This window comes from Entelurus aequoreus, linkage group LG01, assembly GCF_033978785.1.
Source record: "Entelurus aequoreus isolate RoL-2023_Sb linkage group LG01, RoL_Eaeq_v1.1, whole genome shotgun sequence".
In the NCBI taxonomy this organism is placed as follows: Eukaryota; Metazoa; Chordata; class Actinopteri; order Syngnathiformes; family Syngnathidae; genus Entelurus; species Entelurus aequoreus.
This window is the reverse complement of record NC_084731.1, coordinates 19,159,874-19,184,548: the sequence shown is the minus strand read 5'-3', so window position 1 is coordinate 19,184,548 and position 24,675 is coordinate 19,159,874. Positions and strand designations below refer to the sequence as shown.

Below are 24,675 nucleotides of genomic sequence, written 5' to 3'. Positions count from 1 at the left end.
AGTATGCAGCCTTGGCTGCTAAACATTCGATAACTTGACCGTATGTGCGCGTCACGTACGTAACTTTTTAAAAATATATAAGCTTTATGAACCTTGGGTTAGGTAAACGGTCTTTTGGGCTGAGTGATTGTGTGTGTTGATCAGGTGTTTGAATTGTATTGGTGTGTTCTATGGAGCTAGGAGCTAGCAGAGGAGCTAGGAGCTAGCATAACAAACACGCAGGTGTTTTTATGCAGGATTAATTTGTGGCATATTAAATATAAGCCTGGTTGTGTTGTGGCTAATAGAGTATATATATGTCTTGTGTTTATTTACTGTTGTAGTCATTCCCAGCTGAATATCAGGTCACCCCCGGCTCTCACAGCATCTTCCCTATCTGAATAGCTTCAACTCCCCACTAGTCCTTCACTTGCACTTTACTCATCCACAAATCTTTCATCCTCGCTCAAATTAATGGGGAAATTGTCGCTTTCTCGGTCCGAATCTCTCTCACTTCATGCTGCCATCATTGTAAACAATAGGGAACTTTGCGTATATGTTCAACTGACTACGTCACGCTACTTCCGGTAGGTGCAAGCCTTTTTTTTTATCAGATACCAAAAGTTGCAATCTTTATCGTCGTTGTTCTATACTAAATCCTTTCAGCAAAAATATGGCAATATCGCGAAATGATCAAGTATGACACATAGAATAGATCTGCTATCCCCGTTTAAATAAAAAAAATTCATTTCAGTAGGCCTTTAAGATGTGACTTTACGGTTTTACTACTTACGTATAAAATACTTAACGGTCTAGCTCCATCCTATCTGATTGCAGTGTACCATATGTCCCGGCCAGAAATCTGCTTTCTAAGAACTCCGGTTTATTAGTGATTCCCAGAGCCTGCGGGCTATAGAGCATTTTCTAGTCGGGCTCCAGTTTGAGATACTACCTCAGTAGAAGCCCCACATCGCGGTCCCTACCAAGGCTTCTCATTATTCCCATTGGGCTAAGCTTTTTTCTTGCCCTGATGTGGGATCAGAGCCGAGGATGTCGTTGTGGTTTATGCAGCCTTTTGAGGCATTTGTGATTAAGGGCTACATAAATAAACTTTGATTGATTGAATGGAGTCTGCAAAAGACTTGAGACTGGGGTGGATGTTCATATAAATCCAGGTCTACAAGGGAATGGTTTAAAACAAAACATATTCATGTGTTAGAATGGCCCAGTCAAAGTCCAGACCTAAACCCAATGAAAATATGTGGCAAGATCTGAAAACTGTTTTTCACGAATGCTCTCCATCTAATCTGCCTTGAGCTGTTGAGCAAATAAGAATGGCCAAACATTTCTGTCACTAGATGTGCAAAAATGTTGTCTTTGCAAAAAAAAAAAAAGCCATAATGTATTATTTTCTTTCATTTTCAAATGGTATACCATTTTATGTTGGTCTTTCACATAAAATATATTCATATTTGTCCTCGTGACCTTGAGAGGGACCCAAGTGGTAGAAAATGGATTGATGGATGGGTTGTAATGTGACACAATATGGACAGGTTCAAGATGGGTGAATACTTTTGCAAGCCCCTTTATATCACTGATAAACATTGTTTAGTGCAAAAGCTTGATCTGTTAATATGTTTTATTTGTCTGCAAATCTAAGCAGGTTACCCAAGAAAAACCCTGCGACTAGTTACCTTTGGTCAATAACCTTTATATTTCCTGTGATACAGGAGTGAGGAACTGAAGCTCACCTGGTAAATTATTGAACTTGGTCCAGATCGGTAGGTTGTGAGTTCAAACCCCGGCCGAGTCATACCAAAGACTATAAAAATGGGACCCATTACCTCCCTGCTTGGCACTCAGCATCAAGGGTTGGATTTGGGGGTTAATGACCAAAAATGATTCCCGGGTGCGGCCACCGCTGCTGCCCACTTATCCCCTCACCTCCCAGGGGGTGATCAAGGGTGATGGGTCAAATGGAGAGAATAACTTCGCCACACCTAGTGTGTGTGACAATCATTGGTACTTTAACTTTAACAAGTTCAGTGCTGAGGGTCAAAGCTCAATAAGAGTGTGATGCCTCACCTTGTTTGAGTGTATTATCTTCTCATATCCAATAGTTGAGCTCGTTTCACTTTCTGTACTCAGAAAAAAATTTCTCGGGATTGGGAAACGGTCACAGAGTTGATGCAGAACGATTGAGATTGCTTTCAAAAGACTAGAACAACAGAGATGTCAATGAATTAATTGTGTAATTGTGGTAAGATGGTTATTTTTTAGATGTGCTACAGTGTGCATTCACACTAGTTCTCTGGTCTGGATCACAAATATACTAGCCATCGATTTTGTGGGGCTCGGTTGGAGTTTAAAAAAAAAAAGTAATGCCAAAGTCGTGTGGAGCAAGCGTACTGAGAATTATCGCTCATTATGTCTGGTCCCTGGTTCACACTTCCAACAAACTGTACCCGCATAAAAACTGGACTAGGGTTAGTTTTAACCCAAAATAACAGGAGTCCGAACATAAATTAAATTAATCAGATACAGGTGAAACAAAAAAAATTTGAATATCGTGCAAAGGTTCGTTCATACCAGCAATTAGGTTAACAAAATGGTACTAATATAAAACATAAGCTCATAACATGCAACTCAAGATATTTCAAGACTTCGTTTGATTTAATTTGAATGATTATGGCTTACAACTTGGAAAAAACTCAAATTGAAAATTGTGGGTTTTCAAAACTGTAAACGATGATCATCAAAATGATAACAAATAACCCAGCAGGCAAAAGACATTGATACAGTGTTGATTATACATACATGTCCTTTAAAACTGACTTTGAAACAACATTGCAAAATAGTTGGATTTGTAAATTGAGACAACGTTGATGTCCAACGTTGGATCCACGTTGTTGGTTGGGAAGGACCAAATGTCAATGTTCAATTTAACGTCTCAACCTGACATTAAATAAACATTGTCAAAAAGCATGTTGTTTTAACGTTGTCTTTGTGTTATTGAATACTGGTGAGGAAATGACCAAAATTCAACAGTCAAATCAACGTCAGAACCCAACATTGATGGAAACGTCAACAAAAAGCATGTTGATCCAATGTTAAGTTTTAAGTTGTTTGAAACGTTTTTCAATGTCTTGTTCCTGCTGGGGAAAAGCTTGACACACTTCACTTTGCATTTAATGAGTTTATCGTACATTTTATATTCACGTTTGAAGTTGAATTTTTACATGAATGGACTTTTACACGACATTGTAATCTTTTATGTTTCACCTGTACTCAACGGTTTAGTTTTCTGGAAATCCGGTGACTGTCACTTTCTTAGGTTTGGAATGAAAAAACCTAAAAATAAATTCACATTAATGAGGAAACCGACCATAAAACAAAGAGCAGTCACGGTTCAAAATTCAGACATTTGTGTTTTTTTCCCAATCATACTGTATTTTTCCTGCTGATTGCATTCAAAATCCACCTGACTTGGAGCCATTATTCAAACGTGTCTGCGATCAAGTCAAAAGGTTTTGACAGCATTTTGGTGTTTGAGTATGGAAAGGACATAAAGTCAAAGTGAAGGAGGTGGTGATTTTCCATGGAAAGTTTAGATGGAAAGTTCAACAAAGCGGCTCAAAGCGACCATAAAAGTCAAGAAGGTGTGGAAGGAAGCAAGGGGTTGTGAGGGTCAGATAAGTCCAATCAAACCTAGTGCATCCCAAAACTGAACCTGAGATGTTGAACAATCCATTTAGTCCTGAAATAAATAAGCAAATAAACTATTTTCTCTTCCATATTCCCAAAATTCAGGGAAAACCGACAGTGACAAGCAACAGCAGTTCAGCTGAAACTGCTAAAAGCACCAGAGAGGAGGTAACGGATGACACCTGAACCAGTGTCACCACACAGACTCTAGTCTTGAGTCTGAGAAATCCCACACAAATGTAACTGTTAAGTTACACTACTTCTTAATAGCTGCTGAGGCACTGGATCATAGTGCATTCAGCACTAAAGACGCTACGCAACACTTTTCCACTGCATTGGTCTGAGTACCTTTCAGTGGAAAATCTGTATTGATGTTTGTTACAATTAGCATCAAACCAATCAGAGGAACTTCTCCAGTGGACTCACTACCAGGAAGTGTAAGCGAATAGCCAGTGAGATGTCTCCCAAACTCAAGACTCTGCACTGGGCTCAGTCGCCTGGAAAGAGGACAAGTTTAACAAGCACACAAACATCCATACTCATCTCAGAAAGCTCTCGAGCTAGACAAATTTGAGCTACTTCTAGGAGGAATGAAGGAGAGTTTAAGGCTTGCTGAAGAGAAAAGTGCCATGTAGAACAATTGATGGTCCAAAAAATGTGCTGGCCTCAGTAGAAGAACCCAGACGTCCTTCCATCTTGTCACTCTGGAATCTGTAAGGCCATCACTGTGGGCTTAATCTTGAAGTATTGGTTGAAACGCAACACAGCGTACCTGCGAGACAACAAAGCAACGAGGTCTCAGATCAACATGTGGGAGATTTTAAACGCAGCTGGAAATGAAATACAAATGCATGTTGTAGCAAATGCATCTTCTCTGACATGCTGAATTTAATACACACGAACCTGGATTCACGAACCCCTCATTGTACAAACTTTTTTATTTACAAACAACCAATCGCATAAAAATTAGCTTTGTTATACGAACCTTGTCTCAGGGTACGAACGTTTCCTTCACCTATTATATGACTGCAGCACATCCAATGTGGGCGGGCTTATCAATTAGCTCCTGCTAATCAGCTATTTTGTGCACTTTTAAAGTGATTTTCAGCTTTTACACAGCATTTTTCTAAATTTGCTAGCTCAATATCAGTCCAAAGAAAGATATGGACAAGCAATGGATAAGATTGAGGAAGTATCCACAGCGTTTTTGACACTGCCTTTCCCCAAAGTGGATTTTATGTTTTTATTCTTAATCATTGGCTGTTAAAAGTTAAGGACAGACTGTCAAGTGCACAACAGGGCTAGTGAAAGTGTGTGTGCGTGTTAGTAGGGTGACTGCATAGAAGGACAGTTCTACTAGTTGTTGTTTTGACTTTGTTATTAAATATTCAGTTGATCCATCACCCCTTTGTTATGTTTGTTAGATATACAGTACTGTACAGTGCTTTATATTGTGTTCAGAGTAAGGGTGTAACGGTACGTGTATTTGTATTGAACCGTTTCGGTACGGGGGTTTCGGTTCGGTTCGGAGGTGTACCGAACGAGTTTCCACACAGCCATATTAAATAGCGCACCGCACGTTGTGTAAACAATGCACACCGAGGAACAACACACGGCATGCTAGCAGCGACCGGGCTACGACAACATGTAAAAGCCAGAGCTGGAAGACCCTCTTGCCTTGTTAAGATCTCCCGTTTGGGAACACTTCGGCTTCGCGGTGCGATAAAACAATGGACAACGAGAGGCGGACAAAGCAAAAGCGGTTTGTCGACATTGTTTAGCAGCGGTAGAGTATGCTTCTGGCAACACGTTAAACATGCTAACCCATTTTGAAGCGGCACCACCCCAAAGTGAACATCGCTTCAACGAAGAGAAAGACAAAGCCTCTCCTCGACGAGTCAGGCAGGGCTAAAGCAATAACAAATGTTTTTATAGCAGCAGATTTAAGACCATATTGCATTAAAAACTAGATTTTGACCCACTTCTAAGGTGGAAGAACAATGAGCCCATATATCCTCTTACTGCCAAGTTAGCCAAGCACTACCTCGCCATACCTGCTACCTCCGTGCCATTGTAACTGCAAGCAGGTCTGCTCTTTCTGCAGAAAATGTGGATAAACTGATTTTTCTGGCAAAAAACATGAAGATTGAGTGAAAGTCACCAGGGTTAAAGGCTGGGGGGGGGAAGAAAAATGAATCTGAGGCTGAGATGACTTGAAACTGTTTAATGTTGCACTTTTTGTATGTAGACGAAAAGTTTTGTCATTTTATTTAATCTGAGCATCAACTTGAGGCAGTTTAATGTTGATTAACGTGAAGTTGAAAGTTGAAAAACGTATTCGGGTGTTACCATTTAGTGGTCAATTGTACGCAATATGTACTGTACTGTGCAATCTACTAATAAAAGTCTCAATCAATCAATCAATCAATCAAAAAAAGCACATTATATGTAGAAAGGTTTGGTTAAGAAACCATTCTGAGCCTGATATTATTTAGTTTTTATTTGATATATGTTGACCACATGAACCCTGGCAATGGACCCTGTGTGTATATGTATGTTATTGTTATGCTTAGCATTCATGACCGCCTGCTGTTGCACTGATCAGCCTAGTGGTGGCTCACATCCATCACACACAGAGCTATTTCTGCCTATTTTTGGGCAGAATTATTATAGTGTTCCCAATGTTAAAAGGATAAAGCCATTGTTTACAAATTTGGTAAATAAATAACCAAAAAATGTATATTTTGTTGTTTTCTTACTGTACCGAAAATGAACCGAACCGTGACATCTAAACCGAGGTACGTACCAAACCGAAATTTTTGTGTACCGTTACACCCTTAGTTCAAAGTGTACAAATCTTTACTAAAATATGGACTTTAGTCAAGGCTGGAACCCATTATTAATGTTTACATTTTTTTCTTAAGGAGAAATTTACTTCAATACACAAACATTTCTAGTTTGTGTATTGGCCAAATCGATGGCTAGTATCTAGTTAGCCAGTTAAGATTCGTAAATCGCGGTTCCACTGTATCTACTATACAAGTTGAGCGTAGGTTTCCACTAATTGGATTTATTTTTGTAATATAAAACGACCAGCCACATGAAGGGCTTAGAAAAAAAAAAAAAGCAGATTTAATCGGTTAGAAAATGTTGAAATATCGATTCACAGAGCATGATATCGATTACCTTCACCTCGCCCTCCTTGATGGTGTAGTGTGTGAAGCTGCAGCAGTGTTACATTATGGATTATGCTAACGTTAGCTGGGGGAAAAACTAAGTGAGGGATTGCACTAGCCTTACCACCTGATTCTCTGCGGGCCTTCGCAACTTTTGCTAACAACTGACTGAAACTGTTATTTTTATTGATTATATTTGTAAAATATTTCATTTAATTTAAAAAATACATCGTTTGACAACATTAGTTTTGTGTAATGCGATTGCGTCAGCGTTACACAAAGTGGAATCTACAGAGCAAGTTAGACAGGTCGAAGGAGCATGAAATACCGAAAGTCAGAAGACAAAAAAAACATTTCACACAGTGAAGAAGACTAGTTTGTCCTGCAGTTCTGTGAATACCAGCATGTATAGAAGCGGGCTTTGGATTTTTTTCCGCATCACATGTCCTTTCCTAACACAAACAGACAGCCACTTACTTACCCGAGGAAGTCAAAGTCAATGGAGGAGTATTTAGCCTGAATGAGGGCCCAGAAACCCCAAAAGAAGTGTGAAGCCTTAAAAAAAAAAGACACATTTCAATTTCAGTTGCGTGACAAACATATACGGTGGGTGTTAAAGGGGACATATTATGATTTTTTTCTAAATTAAAAACACTTCCTTGCGGTCTACATAACAATTACTGGTGTTTTTTGGTCACATTTTTGGTTGGACTATGTTTTACAGACCATCTTCAAACTGCTTTCTGCCGGTCTCTTCAGTAATGACCTGTTTTGTGGGCAGTCTTATTTACATGCCTGCACTTCGACAGAGTCTTATTCAGGTCATCCATGTCGTAGTTTTTAGCGCTTCCATAGCGAGTCTACTGACAGATATAAATTCAAATTATACGCTATTTTGTATTAGAAATGGCAACAGCGGAGGATACATGTGCATGTATGAGCCAGTCTGCCCCACAACAAGAGGATAGAGAAAAAGAAGGAATTTACTGAATACAGCGTCAGACTACAATATCGGACTTTCGCAAAGCTTTTCGGGTAAATAAATACCATGTACAGAGATATCCGCTGACGTCACACTTGGGAAAAATGTAGCAAATTCCAAACGGCTCGTTTGGAGGAAGCATGACGAAAGGCAGGAACAATCTATAAATATCTACACCACGCCTCCATGGTTTAATTTTCGGGATTTATGCAGATCCCAAATACACAAAAACAGGTACCAGTAGGTGAAAGCAATTGGTTTAGCATAATAGGTCCCCTTTAATGTGTGCAAATAATTGTGTCTTTCTTACCAAAGCAAACTTGTTGACCTGCACGTACAGTGTCTCAAGCTCTTGGACACTGACCTCTTCAGTTTTCTTAGTGAACAGTTTATATGCTTGCAGGTAGATTTTGAGCCAGTCCATCTGTATCTCCCGACTTGGGTACAACCCATAATCCAGCTCTGCCATGCCTAATTTCACACACAAACACACACACGACACAAGGCAATGAGAAATAGCGGTCCGCCAACCTTATAAAAATTTAAGCACATAAGCCAAGTTTGATCAGAAATTCTAATTCCCTTTAATCAAAGGAAATTTTACAAAACATTTTCGACACAAAGTATTTCATAATAAACAGACGACATATTCCGCCTCTCCTGTGGTCTTATTGGGTCAGTATTATTTTTAACAGCGGTTTTTAATTTAGTTTTAGTCAGTCTTTTGACAAAAATCTATATTAGTTTTGTCATATTTTAGTAACCTAAGACCATTTAGTTTAAGTCAGATAAATTCTTTAACATTTTAGTCGACTAAAATTACAGTAAACTCCGTTGGCTAAAATAAAAAGTATAAGGGATAACGCATCTTTGACGTTGTATTGAAACCACTTTATAAAGGTTATTGAAGAACATCTCAAAAACTACATTTACAACAAGACCTGCACACCATGAATATATCAATAAGTACATTTCACACTAACCTTACTGTGTGTTATTTTAGCTGGAATTAAGCTTTTTTTTCCTTCCTTTTTTTTTTTTTAAATGTTGAATAATATATGAAATGATGGTCAAATGAATAAACAAATTAGTTTTATTAAATACTGTGTGGCATATTCGCCACTATACTGTTTAAATACAGCAACCAGTGTTATAGCTCTAGAACTAGAACTTGTGTATATATATATATACACACTACCGTTCAAAAGTTTGGGGTCACATTGAAATGTCCTTATTTTTGAAGGAAAAGCACTGTACTTTTCAATGAAGATAACATTAAACTAGTCTTAACTTTAAAGAAATACACTCTATACATTGCTAATGTGGTAAATGACTATTCTAGCTGCAAATGTCTGGTTTTTGGTGCAATATCTACATAGGTGTATAGAGGCCCATTTCCAGCAACTATCACTCCAGTGTTCTAATGGTACAATGTGTTTGCCCATTGGCTCAGAAGGCTAATTGATGGTTAGAAAACCCTTGTGCAATCATGTTCACACATCTGAAAACAGTTTAGCTTGTTACAGAAGCTACAAAACTGACCTTCCTTTGAGCAGATTGAGTTTCTGGAGCATCACATTTGTGGGGTCAATTAAACGCTCAAAATGGCCAGAAAAAGAGAACTTTCATCTGAAACTCGACAGTCTATTCTTGTTCTTAGAAATGAAGGCTATTCCACAAAATTGTTTGGGTGACCCCAAACTTTTGAACGGTAGTGTATACACACACACACACACACACACACACACACACACACACACACACACACACACACACACACACACACACACACACACACACACACACACACACACACACACACACACACACACACACACACACACACACACACACACACACACACACACACACACACACACACACACACACACACTGTGTGTCAAGGTATGCATTTAACAACTGAACAGTGTGCTGAGGACATCCCAAAAGTGCACTGTACAGGTATCTTGTTGATTAAATTGGCGGACAAGCTCGCCTATGGTGTACAATAAAAATAGCGTTAAAGTAGGCGGTCCTGCTCCTGCTCTACCATCTTTAACAATATCAGTTATTCAGCAAAGTACTACGAGTAATTTTGAAATATCAGCTTCGGCCTATTCACTGTTGCGGAGATGTACTGATGATTGGCCTGCAGAGGCAATTAAAGTGGTTGTATTTTTAATGGGAAAAAATCGAGCCACAGGGTTTACAACATGTCTCGGCATTGGTAAAGTGCATCCATATGTGTTCTCTTCTCTTTCTTCCAGGTGTAGAAGACATACTGTATTAAGGTGTGTAACAATAGTCTTATTTTCCCAGTGGGAAATCAAAACACCATGCCTTACAAAGATAGTACTTCTGATTGGATGCCCTCCGTGATTCACCCTCGCCCCTCTCCCACATGCAACCGTGATGAGATAGATTCTAATCTGTCTCACCTGCCTAAAGACAAAATTAAATATGATTGAATTTCATTTCTCTTTTTTTGTTGACTAAATTGTTAATTTGTGTCGTCATTGTTTAAGTCAACATGCATTTTTTTTTATTAGTTATCATCCTATTTTAGTCAGGGGAAAGTAGGTTGATGGCGATAACTAAGACAAACATTTTTAGTCAAGAAAATGAACACTGTATTGGAAAGACCATAGGGTACAGCATGTATGTCATTGAATCCAGTTTTGCAAACCTGCAAATTCATTGAAGTGGTTTCCAATGTCGAAGGCCTGGTAGTTGTAACTGGAATATTCGTAGTCTATAAAGCGAACATGAGCTGAAAAACAAAAAAAACATGACAATCGAAAATAACATTTATCCACAGATTATCAAAACTACAATTAAAAACACATGTTCGAGTTGCAGCAGTGTGTCATGGCAGATTTAGTAAAGCTCATACTTAGCTCAGAGGCACATTGGAGTTGTGTGCAGGTTTTAATGTATTCATGCTGCGCGCTCATTTGCAAATTAAATACAGGACATGATTGAGGGCAGGTGCTAATCATCTTTTAGCCTTGTCACGCTGTGTTTGCTGCAGTGAACTAGTCAAGATGATCGGTGGTGTACTAAGCACAGCGGCTACTGTAGCTTTTATTTTCACATGTCAATAGCAAACACAAACCGTGGTACAAATAAAAGTCTCCTCAGATTTTCACCTCCAGCCTAAGGAGCCATTGCTGGAAAACTCAGCAAAGAAGAGACCTTCCTGATCAAATAATGAACCTCATGTAATATAATCAAGAGCATTTGTCATGCGATTAACTTTTTATATTAGTCTATAAAGACTGTTGATGGAGATAAACATTAAAGGCCTACTGAAACCCACTACTACCGACCACGCAGTCTGATAGTTTATATATCAATGATGAAATCTTAACATTGCAACACATGCCAATACGGCCGGGTTAACTTATAAAGTGCAATTTTAAATTTGCCGCTAAACTTCCGGTTCGAAACGCCTCTGAGGATGACGTATGCGCGTGACGTAGCCCGGGGAACACGGGTACATTGAAACCATATACGAAATAGCTGTTTTCATCTCATTCTGGATGTATTCTGGACATCTGTGTTGGTGAATCTGTTGCAATCATGTTCATTGCATTATGGAGAAAGAAGCTGAGCAAGCAAAGAAGAAAGTTCTCGGTGCAAAGCGGACATATTTTGCGTAGGAAGTCAGCAGCAACACAACACAGCCGGCGGTGTTTCTTTGTTTACATTCCCGAAATATGCAGTCAAGATCGAAGAACTCGGATAACAGAGACTCTAACCAGGAGGACTTTTGACTTCGATACACAGACGCCTGTAGAGAACTGGGACAACACAGACTCTTACCAGGATTACTTTGATTTGGATGACAAAGACGCAGACGTGCTACCGTGAGTATGCAGCTTTGGCTTCCAAACATTTGATCGCTTGACCGTACGTGCGCGTCACGTACGTAACTTTGTTTAAATACATAAGCTTTATGAACCTTGGGTTAGGTGAACGGTCTTTTGGGCTGAGTGATTGTGTGTGTTGATCAGGTGTTTGAATTGTATTGGCGTGTTCTATGGAGCTAGGAGCTAGCAGAGGAGCTAGGAGCTAGCATAACAAACACGTAGGTGTTTTTATGCAGGATTAATTTGTGGCATATTAAATATAAGCCTGGTTGTGTTGTGGCTAATAGAGTATATATATGTCTTGTGTTTATTTACTGTTTTAGTCATTCCCAGCTGAATATCAGGTACCGTGAGTAGCAGCTGAGCCATTTGATCGCTTGCCAGTACGTGCGCGTCACGCACGTAACTTTGTTTAAATATATAAGCTTTATGAACCTTGGGTTAGGGGAACAGTCTTTTGGGCTGAGTGATTGTGTGTGTTGTGCAGGTGTTTGAATTGGATTGGCGGCTTATATGGAGCTAAGAGCTAGGAGCTAGCATAGGAGCTAGGAGCTAGCATAACAAACACTGAGGTGTTTTTATGCAGGATTAATTTGTGGCATATTAAATATGTGTGGCTAATAGAGTATATATATGTCTTGTGTTTATTTACTGTTGTAGTCATTTGCAGCTGAATATCAGGTCACCCCCGGCTCTCACAGCATCTTCCCTATCTGAATCGCATCCACTCCCCACTAGTCCTTCACTTGCACTTTACTCATCCACAAATCTTTCATCCTCGCTCAAATTAATGGGGAAATTGTCGCTTTCTCGGTCCGAATCTCTCTCACTTCATGCGGCCATCATTGTAAACAATAGGGAACTTTGCGTATATGTTCAATTGACTACGTCACGCTACTTCCGGTAGGGGCAGGCCTTTTTTTTATCAGATACCAAAAGTTGCGATCTTTATCGTCGTTGTTCTATACTAAATCCTTTCAGCAAAAATATGGCAATATCGCGAAATGATCAAGTATGACACATAGAATAGATCTGCTATCCCCGTTTAAATTAAAAAAATTCATTTCAGTAGGCCTTTAATTATACATATCTATCATATCATCACAGGGTGTAATCCAATGCATTCAATTCCTGACTCTGATATATGAACTACCAAATTAAATTCCTGACTCTTATATTGAACTTTTCCCCGTTCTACTTAAAATAGCACAAATGCAAGACTGGGGATAAAAAGGATTGTACCAAAATTGTGGACTAATAAACACATACATATACAGTACAGGCCAAAAGTTTGGACACATCTTCTCAGTCACAAAAAAATAAAAGTTGTAGAAATTATTGGACCATTATTATTATTGAACTTTTGTTGTATATATATATATATATATATATATATATATATATATATATATATATATATATATATATATATAAAATCTATCTATCTATCTATATAGAGATACAAGTTAGGTCAGAAAAAAAAACAGAGGCTATATCATCCCTACAAGCCTGTTTCGCAGGTTTCCTTTGCGATGAGGTAGCGACTTGTCCCAGGGTGTACCTGCCTTCCACGCGAATGCAGCCGGGATAGGCTCCAGCATCCCCGCCATCCCGAGAGGGATAAGCAGTAGAAATGGATGGATGGATGGACATTCATGCTATATTGAGTGTTCTGCTGCAAAATCGTTGGCAAGTATTTTTTTAACCATACTCATGGGCCAACTCCAGCCTGCAGGCCACTAGTTAAATAGTTGAGCGTGACATACTTGAAGAAGTTCTGTATGTGCTTTGTCTCGCCTCGAGCTTTAACATTGTCTTTGTGCTTTGTCAGAGTTAAACTGCTTGCTGGGTTGCTGTAGATTGATGCTATATGCTAACCAGCTGCGCTCATCGCACTGTGGCGGTACACAGAGTAGCCACGGCACTTTTTTTCAATGCCACTTCCATCGCATTCAAAAAATATTTATGTATTATTTTCACAACTTGATTGACAAATTTGAGTATATTATATCCTCACAAAAATGTCGCAATCAGTTGTGGTGTCGGCAGACGAATTTCGGTAAGTGTTCTTCAGAATCCGTAAGAGTAAGCAGGTATGTAAATTATGTCAAAATAATGTGAGCAAAGGGAAAAACTGCCCACAGCTCTTAAATCTTACTAAACTGCGTTAACTCCACAGACAGGACACAATCCCATCTAATTTTAGTATACGAATAAAAAACTTTTACAAACACAAACATAACATTGTGAAAAAATATGTGGTTCATTCAAATTTCGAAATAACGTGGCCGTTGCGGTCCATAAAATCCTGATGGCATTATTCCCAAACACGCCTCATATACAACTTTTTTTATTTATTTATACCAATTGTTCTCAAAATATTATAATAAAATTATCCCGATTTATGGGGGTTTCAGACTTAACAAGACAAACTGGTTTAAGTTTGTGAGTTCCTGTCTTAAAATTGTTTGAATCTTTCACTGCGTCGTGCTTCGTTCTTGCTTAAAGGGGCTGTTTGCAACATTTACACAGATGCCTAGGAGGACGCCAATTTTCCAATGTATTTTACACAATATATCCCGCCCTCTCATGGCTTCTCCTAAGTAATGATGTAATTACATACGTACATATGTACGTACATACCACATGCACACGCATTAGCTTTAGGTGTTGTTAGGTAATAATTAGAGATGTCCGATAACGGCTTTTTTGCCGATATCCCGATATTGTCCAACTCTTAATTACAGATTCCGATATCAACCGATACCGATATATACAGTCGTGGAATTAACACATTACGATGCCTAATTTTGTTGTGATGCCCCGCTGGATGCATTAAAAATGTAACTTTACCATGAATTGATTAACGTGGACCCCGACTTAAACAAGTTGAAAAACGTATTCGGGTGTTACCATTTAGTGGTCAATTGTACGAAATATGTACTGTACTGTGCAATCTACTAGTTTCAATCAATCAATCAAAATTGGGTTGAGGTGGGGGGGGTTGGGGGGGGGGGGGGCGATGTTTGGTGGTAGTGGGGGTATATATTGTAGCGTCCCGGAAGAGTTAGTGCTGCAAGGGATTCTGGGTATTTGTTCTGTTGTGTTTATGTTGTGTTACGGTGCGGATGTTCTCCCAAAATGTGTTTGTCATTCTTGTTTGGTGTGGGTTCACAGTGTGACGCATATTTGTAACAGTGTTAAAGTTGTTTATACGGTCACCCTCAGTGTGACCTGTACGGCTGTTGCATAAAGCCGTAGATGTTAAGTGAATGGACCGGCATGCAAAGGCAGTGTACACAGCAGCGTTTTAAAAAGTCCTACATTTTACTTTTTGAAACCGATACCGATAATCTTGAAACCAATACCGATAATTTCCGACATTACATTTTAAAGCATTTATCGGCCGATAATATCGGCAGTCCAATAATATCGGCAGTCCGATATTATCGGACATCCCTAGTAATAACAGTAATTTGGATAGCTAGCGTTGGCTATCATTGAATGTAAATTCTATCATAACAACAACAACATGACCGCAAATTGTTCATTGCTTTTCTTGGATTGCTTTTGTATGTGTGCACACACTCCCTGCGTGTACGTGTTGACGAGACCAGGCGAGTACCGCTGCAAAGAACAATTTTATTCTGGCCGATGACATTTTTTATTACATAAACTTTGTAATTGTGAAATATATAGGCAGCTGAGATAGGCTCCAGCACCCCCCACGACCCCGAAAGGGATAAGCCGTAGGAAATGGATGGATGGATAGACAATTCTCTAACAAATGTGTTCTGTTAAGCCACTAATGGTAACATAAGGTGGCGTTCTTGTTACATGTTTTGCTTTGAAAAATGCTACTGTGAGGAAGTTGCGAAACAGCACTTTTTTTTTTTTTTTTTACATGTGGAGACTGCATAATCCTGTCTTGTCGCAGTTGTACGGATGCATTTTTTTTCCCGAAGAGGACACACGTCAATGTTACGCTTCAGAAACGACAATAAAAAGGCTGTTTTTTCCTCTTGATGCAGAAAGGCGAAAGGAAAAAAAGAGCCCAACAAATCCGAACACGGACGGTATCTTGAAAGTGAACAAACATTTGTCGCCTGTGCTGTACGTCACTACCGACAAACGGCGAGGGTTGATGATGATAACAATGACGTAAAATGGTGGATTGTGCTCCAACGTCACAGAATGGGGCGGGCACTATCCACCAGTAGGTCAATACAGAATTGATAGTCAATAATTTGGTGAAAAAAACCGCGGTGTATTCTGGTGGGCAAAAAAACGGGCGAAAAATGGCCACGCTTTATATCGGACCGCGTAATATCGACCTTTACCTGTATACAGTATCTGGAACACATAAGTCTATTTCAAAATTACTCTCCAGCTGGTTCAAATTCTTTTCATCTCAGTGCTACAATACAACCATACCGCCAACTTACATACCCTCTTTGCTGTTGTGAATGATGTTCTTGCAGAGCAGATCGTTGTGACAGAGCACCACAGGCGAACCCAGCGTAGAGAGATGCTCTTTCATCCACACAATTTCCTGCTCCAGCACGTCCTTGCTAGGCACTTCCTTCTGGATTCTAGACGCGGGGGTCACAACAAGGAAAACATTAACCATCTTGTGAGAAATGTTGTCTGTCAATTTAGCAAAGAGGAACAATCATAGTTACACAGTGAGTCACTATAAAGGGGGTATACTGTATATGGCTAAGATTATGCTAAATCACTGATTTAGAACTTGAGCCAACCAGACGCCATATTGACTTGAGACTTGTAATGGGATTATGGGAGTTAATCATAACCAGCCACACCGAGACACACGTATTCCGTTCGTTCATTCTCTTCAACTGTGGCCTGCTCTGTGAACTCCCAGAGGGACTGAAACTCATGCATGTCTTGATTAGGCACCTGGTACACCTTGCATGGCATTTATTATGTTTCAGCTTCAGGCAGTTGTGCGGCAAAGCGTCTGCTCTTTGTGCATCTATCCAGAAAACAAGCTGTTCTCGTTACTAGGGAAAATAATAAAGTGACTTTATAGGCCGAGCTAAGCAAACAACTGCTGTGCTACCGTTCTATTCCAGTTAGGTTTGATTGTTACAATTACACAAGCATCCAGATGGGCAGCTTTAAAGTGGAACTGCACTTTTTTGGAATTTTGCCAATCGTTCACAATCATTATTAGAGGCAAGAACATACGTCTTCTTTTTTTTCCAGGATTTTAAAGATCATAAATAACGTTTCAAAGATGCAGCTAATAGGAGTCATCACTGTATCCTTCAACGCCGTCTAATATAACTTAGAAAACCCTTCAACATTTTATATACACGCTGCAATTATATATACATATATATATATATATATATATATATATATATATATATATATATATATATATATATATATATAATGTCACAGACATATTCATAACAATATGTACAATATTTACTGTATTTTTGGTCATTTTAAACAAAACCGGAACGTATTTGCTTAGCGTATTTATTTCCGTTTCCCCAGCACACTTCCGGATTCAATTGTGTGTTCCTAATTCCGGAAACAACGGCGAATGTGTTCTAATCATGGCAGACTTGGTAGCAGACAACAAAGATGATTATTTTTTGGACAAATGAGGATTCACAATTTTATCGTTTTGAACCTTATTACTGTATTTTTCGGACTATAAGTCGCAGTTTTTTTTCATAGTTTGGGGTGCATCATATACTCAGAAGCGACTTATGTGTAAAATTATTAACACATTACCGTAAAATACCAAATAATATTATTTAGCTCATTCACGTAAGAGACTAGACGTATAAGATTTCATCGGATTTAGCGATTAGGAGTGACAGATTGTTTGGTAAACGTATATATAACATGTTCTATATGTTATAGTTATTTGAATGACTCTTACCATAATATGTTACGTTAACATACCAAGCACGTTCTCAGTTGGTTATTTATGCCTCATATAACGTACACTTATTCAGCCTGTTGTTCACTATTCTTTATTTATTTTAAATTGCCTTTCAAATGTCTATTCTTGGTGTTGGGTTTTATCAAATAAATTTCCCCAAAAAATGCGACATACTCCAGTGCGACTTATACTCCGAAAAATACGGTAGAAAGATGATAAACTGCTGGTTATAGAAGCGAGCAGGAAGAGAGGCTTAAACATTGGAACGGATAGAAGACGGGAGAGTGAGGTCGACGTGACTTCACGGTGCAAATGTGGAGCTTGGAGATAAGCTATGCTGAAATAAATGGCGTGCTTACCCAAAACCAACAGGAAATGTCCCCGGCCAGCTGGACCAAGAGGAAAACTGTCCATTGATTGAGTCACTATAATATTGATCATGATACATGCAGGACATCATGCTTGTTATCACAACTAAAAACGCTGTCGAGCTAATAAAACATGAAATGTGGGCTAGTACTTTACAGATACTTTAATAGGATTGTTCATGTTTTTCAGTCAGTACAGATTGGTGTCCTATCTTGCGATGGCATGCTACGGCAAGGCGATGGGACGCTACGCTAGAAAAAGCTCCTCAGTGTTCGCTCTTACAATAACAATGTCTCTCCAGCTTGGTTACAATACAGATTACGGAACGTTAATTAAGTATTGTTGACGGTTTTTGGATGCATTTTCAAAGTGATTTAGAGGACTGGATTGTATTGCTGTATTGCTAGCCTCCAAGAAAAATAACATTATTACAAATTAGAATGCAAAAAAAAAATCATTTTGTCTTCTTGTCTCTTATAAGGATTGTGAACGAGAGGCGAAATTCCAAAAAAAAGTGCAGTTTCGCTTTAAGCCTGCCTATCCAACTCAAACAATGTATTTTCTTGCCCACTCCCCAAAAACAATAGTGTGCAGTGGTGAAATTATCTTCTAGGAAGATTAAAAACAATTATGAATTAGAGCAACACCTCACCTGATGTTGGACGCTTGTTCTGTGAACTCCGTAGCCACAAGTGAAAAGTATTTTCTCATTTTAATCCAGAGGTTGGGTTTAGGGATGCATCCATTATGTGCATGGATTGCATGGATACGAGCCATCTCTTTCGCTATAAGTCTGTAATGTAGGAAGACATGTGCATGTAAATACAGTTTTAATATGTTTCCCATTTTAGCTTAAGTCCAGCACAAATTGCATTCAATTACCTAGTTTGCTTGTGCATTACACACATTTTATTTTATTGAATTAAATTGTTAATTTAAACTGTTTTTTATAAGTAGCCCCACAATGTTTGCCAGTCCCAACCTGAGTAAAGAAGGATCCCTGACGTCTTGTGTCCCAAGAGCATCCCCCTGCATGAATTCGTAGCAGATGCCATTTTGAAAGGTGCAGTACAGACGAGGAGCGCAACCGTTTGCATGCAGCACCTGATGGATAAACAACATTCAAATCAGAAGGTTTTGGAAACCCGTTTGACACTTGGATGAATTAAACTTGTACCTGAAAGCTTTTGAGCTCATTGTCTCGGTCGACAATTAGCTCAGTCTTGTTCCCGTATACTCTGACGAGGACCACGTCTTCCGGACTGTCCTCCACATAGCAGCCTACCAGTTTGTTGGTTGTCCCATCAGTGAAGAACTGAAGTAAGAAAAAAGATCATTGGTATTAAGCCTTTATGTAGATGATTGACACTGAGGTTTAGACAGCTCAGGTCACAAATGAGAGTTTTGTGGAGTTCTAAACCCCTAAGAACAGAAATTAAATTAATCTGCATTATGAATATCAACTAAAAGGTTATTGTTGTTAACACACTAATAGCTAATATGCAAGAAAAACACAATTTTTACACTTGGGCAGTGTAAAATTACTCAAAAGTACCAGTACTAAGGGTACTAAAAGGCATATACATGTCAGTGGAAACCTGTCGGGCAACACAGCTCACCACAATCAACACAACAGACACACATGGGCTATACACTGTATCTCATCACAGACGCTCGCTCACTCACACATATCTGGCATTCCGTGCATGGCCAACCACAAAGGTGGGCGTGCAGTCATCCCTGTTATGACCATAGACAAACTGGCAAAAACACACTTGTCTACTACACGTCTGATCCCCTCCGCATGCCAAACAATACGCCGCTAAAACCGGTGACCAATACATCGATGGACAGCAAAAAGTTTGGTCCCAGACAGACACAAACATTGAGCCAGGGTTCACGCGCAGGCTAGGAGGGTGTTTCAGCTCTCGGGAACGGTAACTCGATACATCTGAAGGGGTCAATTAAAGCATGTGTTTATTTATTAAAAATAACGAGGACTTAAAAACATGCCATGTTACACACTTACTGTCATTTAAGGATTAGGTCTACTGAACTCAAGAGTTACCCTTTATTAATTCAACGAGATAAGAACACTCGATGTTGGATTGTTCAAACAAGTGACAGGAGAATCTCTTTAAATGCTCGGAATTGTCTGTGTCGCACTCAGCAGGAGGAAGTCCACATTGATGCAAATAGTAACGTTGCTCTTGAGTAGTTTTATAGTTGACACTAAATAGACCACACAACCAGCTAAGTAGTGCACTCCATTTTGCATCAGATGTACCTCCGCCAGGAGGTTATGTATTCATCGGGGTTGTCAGTGGGTTAGTAACATAACTAAAATACTACGGCATATTTTGATGAATTTTTCAGTAAATGTTTGAAATGGGATAAAGAACAAGTAATTAGATTTCGGGGGTCACCTCTATGCGTGTATGCTACCAGCATGAGCCCGCCTCCACCGACAGAGACAAAGAGAGAGGGTTAGAAGAGGGTTAAATCTGTTCATGACATTTTTCAGAGTGAACGCCCTTGCAGCTTGTTTGGAAGGAACAGAACAACAAAACAAACATGCATGCACATGGCAATTGTATTTATTCTTGAATTAATTACCTTCGTTAGGAAATGATGTATTCACTGTTTGTTAGTTAGCAACTTGGCTCAAAAAGTTATGGACAAAGTTTAATTTAACTTTCAGGAATTCCAGGACACGTTGGGGAGACTATGTCTTCCGGCTGTCCTAGGAACGTCTCGGGATCCCCGGGAGGAGCTGGACAAAGTGGCTGGGGAGAAGGAAACCTGGGCTTCTCTGCTTAGGATGCTGCCCCTGCGACCCGACCTCGGATAAGCGGAAGAAGATGGATGGAAATTTGGGGAAATGGGATAAGGAACAAGTCATTAGACTTTAGGGATGGCTGGACTGTCTAGATTCAGGATTATTTTAAATGATTTCTTTACTATTAAGCGATAGGGTCTGGTTATCTGCACTTTTCGCTTTCCGAGTTTCAAGCTGTGATTGATCAACAACCATCCCAACACAAAATGACAAGATTCCCAATTATCAATTAACAAATGAATCTGAATCTCCATCTGATCTCTAAAACCATACAATTATTCAATCTTTTTTGCAAGAAGCAAATTAATTTTATTCTATTGACAAAGTAAAAAAAAAAAATACAGGCTTATCTGCACTATCTGCTGGAATCTAGCTAAACCCAAACTTTGTCAGACAAAATAATGCGTTGAGATGGGACCAAACGCTTGTCTCTGTGGTTGCCGTTCAGAAAAGCTCTGCATGTCTGACCTGGGAGAGATGGCGGTAAGCACTTTAGAACACCAGCTGCAAGTGAGGAAATCGGTGCTGTCCACAGAGATCTGCCAGCAGGATATGGATGCTGCAGCTGTGGCTAAACGGTCACAGGAAGTAGAACAGTTCATAGTACATGTTTTGCTAATGACAGGCACACCCTTTTTACATGATTAATGACATAATAGGACATCAAAGAGTGATCAATATATGCGCAAATTCACTCAACAATGTAGAGTAGGGTGTATGCACATATTGTTTTATTGTCTACCCTGATGTGTCAGGATGACAAGGGGGTAGTTGATCAACAATTTCTTTATTGCCAAAACAAAACGAGCAACGGTTGCCTTCGCAGATCAACTCTCCTCTCTACACACAGCCACGTTGCTAGGGCCAACATCCACATTCACAGCCTTACAGAAAGAAAACAAAAATCACGAAACGCTTTAACACGACACATAACTGCCAGATTGCTAAAGTATCCTTGTTAAAGGATTTGCTCAGATGAAAGCCACAGTAATAACTGAGCAGCGTAGTGGTTTTATTCTTATGATGGAAAGGTTGGTACTGTAGTTGTTTGGCTGGAGGACCAGAATCAACACTTCGGCTGTACAATTAAACGATATCAAGGTTTTAATTAGTGCGATAAATAACCGCAAGAGGTTGATTTTCAGCGCCCCATCTCTCTCTTTTCAGTCATTCACAATCTTTGTCTCAATGGCCAGGGAGCAGGGCACCGTCTTTACACACACAGCCTCCCTACTTGCCAATGAGAAGTGTGGCAGAGTAACAAAAATTAGGAGGAAAATAATATTGTTGTGGAAATATGTCAGCTTCAAATAGATGGGCGATGTATGCCCATCAACACGGAAGAACGAGCAAGAATCCCGTGATTGTGTGATGGCAATAAACAAAAAGGTCTAACTTTATTTTTCCAACTTTAGGATGTTCAATATTAATTCGAGTTTAAATATTTGCTTACAGGAATAAGTCCATTTTATTTTTTAAATTTGTTTATTTAGTATAACAGAGTTATTTACCTTCCAGTTACAGTAAAAAAACATGTTTACAATAGGTGAGACAAAAGCTCAGAATCTGTATAAAGTCAAATATTTTTTAAAGTAAATTATTGCATATTGTTCTAAAACGGGGTACCTGATTGATTGATTGAAACTTTTATTAGACAATTAAAACAATAATATGTTGATTGACAGTCTAAAAGTAACACGTCTCCCTTCACTCGTTATTTTCTCAGTTTTATGCATTTTTAAGTTGGAAATATATAAATAAACCAATGGCAAATCCATCCATCCATTTTCTACCGCTTGTCCCTTTTGGGGTCAAATCACAGTCAGGGTTTTCTGAAAATCTTGCAATCCCAATCAACACTTCTCTTGCTTCTTCTATTTACTTCTCCCAATAAACCACAGGGATAAATATCTCCTTTTATTACGGGATTATTTAATTCTTGTGCCTTTATGTTTACACTTTATATCCTGTATACAGTGTAATTTAGGTATATGTTCAGACTTACACTCGGCCTATATTACTTGTATGTCTGGAGTTATCATGTATATTTAAGAATACCATTGAAAACTGTATTTTGTTCTCAACTTCATGTATTGTAGACATAAATCCCACTCTCTCTTTCCAGACACAGGCTTGACAATATTGCACCGATAGAATCAAAATGTGCATGCATTACAAAAATAACACATCAAGCTACAAGACAGTACAATCTATATTGTTGTCTTGCCCCCTGGAACACAAACGTCAAATTGGTTATCGAAGATGTGCCGCAAAGAGAAAGGCGTTAACCCTGATTGTTTGCATAATCCATCTTTTAAAAAAATGTGGTCAATGACAAGACTTAAGTGTATTTAGGATGGGCGCCGGGACTTTATGTGGTGCCTTTAAGAGCAAACACCCTGTCTATGGTAGCCTAGCCTAGCATACACAGTCCAGCTAGCTCCCCACTTGGTGTACCTTGGTCTTGACGTGGTCCTTCCCCCACGCAGGTCTCAGCTCTTTAACGAGCTTCATCGCGCCTTCCGTCACGTTGTGCTCGTCCACAAAAATTGGAATTCTTCGTATGACCGGCGAGCCGACCGGCACATGGATCTGCGTCTCCATCCCGCCGCCGTTTACCCGTGAAGTGTCCGGGGGCCCTTCTAGAAACAAATGTAGCATACAAGTGTTGCTTGGCTTGCACGTCAGATAGCGTGTCGATAAGATATTTCACGGTGACAAAGTGTTGCCTGGTCGCTGTGTCTTTTACTCCTCCGCGGCGAAGCGAGTAACAATGTCGCGGTGAAGAAAGTGATGAATGACTCGATATTCGACGCCGGTTCCTACAAGCTGTCAGCAACTGTTAGCGCTTCCTCCTACTTAGCTCCGCCCATCCGGGATCATCCGATTGTACCCGCCATTTGAGACCACACAAGCCCAGTATGCTCGGGTGTTTCCGGAGGCACCCGAATTTTGCCGAATTGTTCTTTTTTTACGACACATCATAAAAGTAAAATATATATCAACAAATATGGGGAAACATTTGCAAACATATTTTATTCCCCCCTTTAAACATGGAATGCGGTCAAATCAGAGCAAATTAAATTATTTATATGGCACTTTTCATACACGGGCAAGCGGCAAACACAAAGTGCCGTACATAAAAAAGAAACAAGTGAAGAAAATATATACACGCAAACACACACACACACGCGCATGCGCTATAGACAATTACAAAACAAAACATGGCACTGCAGGAAACACGCCCCCTTTGAGGCGTCCACACTGGAGAATAACTCTATAGAGTTAATTATAATTAACACCATCTAAAAAAAAACGCCAGCATGAAACATGATAAAATAATAATATATATATAAATAATATGAATAAGAAATTATGAAGTTATGAAAAACATAACATGGGAGAATAAAAGTAAATAAATATATACAAATATCAATCCCATAACATCCATCCATCCATTTTCTACCGCTTGTCCCTTTCGGGGTCGCTCAGCTGCATTCGGGCGGAAGGCGGGGTACACCCTGGACAAGTCGCCACCTCATCGCAGGGCCAATAACATAATAATAATAATAATAATAATAATAATAAACATAAGAGTTGAACGTCCATCCATCCATTTTCTACTGCTTGTCCCTTTTGAGGTCGCGGGGGGGGTGCTGGAGCCTATCTCAGCTGCATTCGGGCGGAAGGCGGGGTACACCCTGGACAAGTCGCCACCTCATCGCAGGGCCAATAACATAATAATAATAATAATAACAGTTGAACATCCATCCATCCATTTTCTACCGCGTGTCCCTTTCGGGGTCTTGGGGGGTGCTGGAGCCTAT

General features: G+C 39.4%; 1 protein-coding gene across 2 annotated transcripts; it reads right to left on the bottom strand.

Annotated features, from left to right (window-relative positions):
• Positions 1 to 328: 328 nt before the first annotated feature.
• etnk2 (ethanolamine kinase 2) lies at positions 329 to 23,713 on the bottom strand. Of its 2 annotated transcripts, XM_062045185.1 has the most exons (10): positions 23,578 to 23,713; positions 23,306 to 23,490; positions 19,187 to 19,324; positions 18,992 to 19,113; positions 18,662 to 18,802; positions 16,164 to 16,306; positions 10,529 to 10,612; positions 8,153 to 8,313; positions 7,342 to 7,415; positions 329 to 4,456 (listed from the first exon to the last, which is right to left on the bottom strand). In XM_062045185.1, the coding sequence occupies exons 2-10, from the start codon at positions 23,450 to 23,452 to the stop codon at positions 4,384 to 4,386; spliced, it is 1,083 nt and encodes a 360-aa protein (XP_061901169.1). In that variant the 5' UTR covers positions 23,453 to 23,490; positions 23,578 to 23,713; the 3' UTR covers positions 329 to 4,383. The 2 variants fall into 2 exon arrangements, with proteins under 2 accessions (XP_061901169.1, XP_061901161.1); XM_062045177.1 differs by having other exon boundaries at positions 23,306 to 23,708.
• Positions 23,714 to 24,675: the final 962 nt, after the last annotated feature.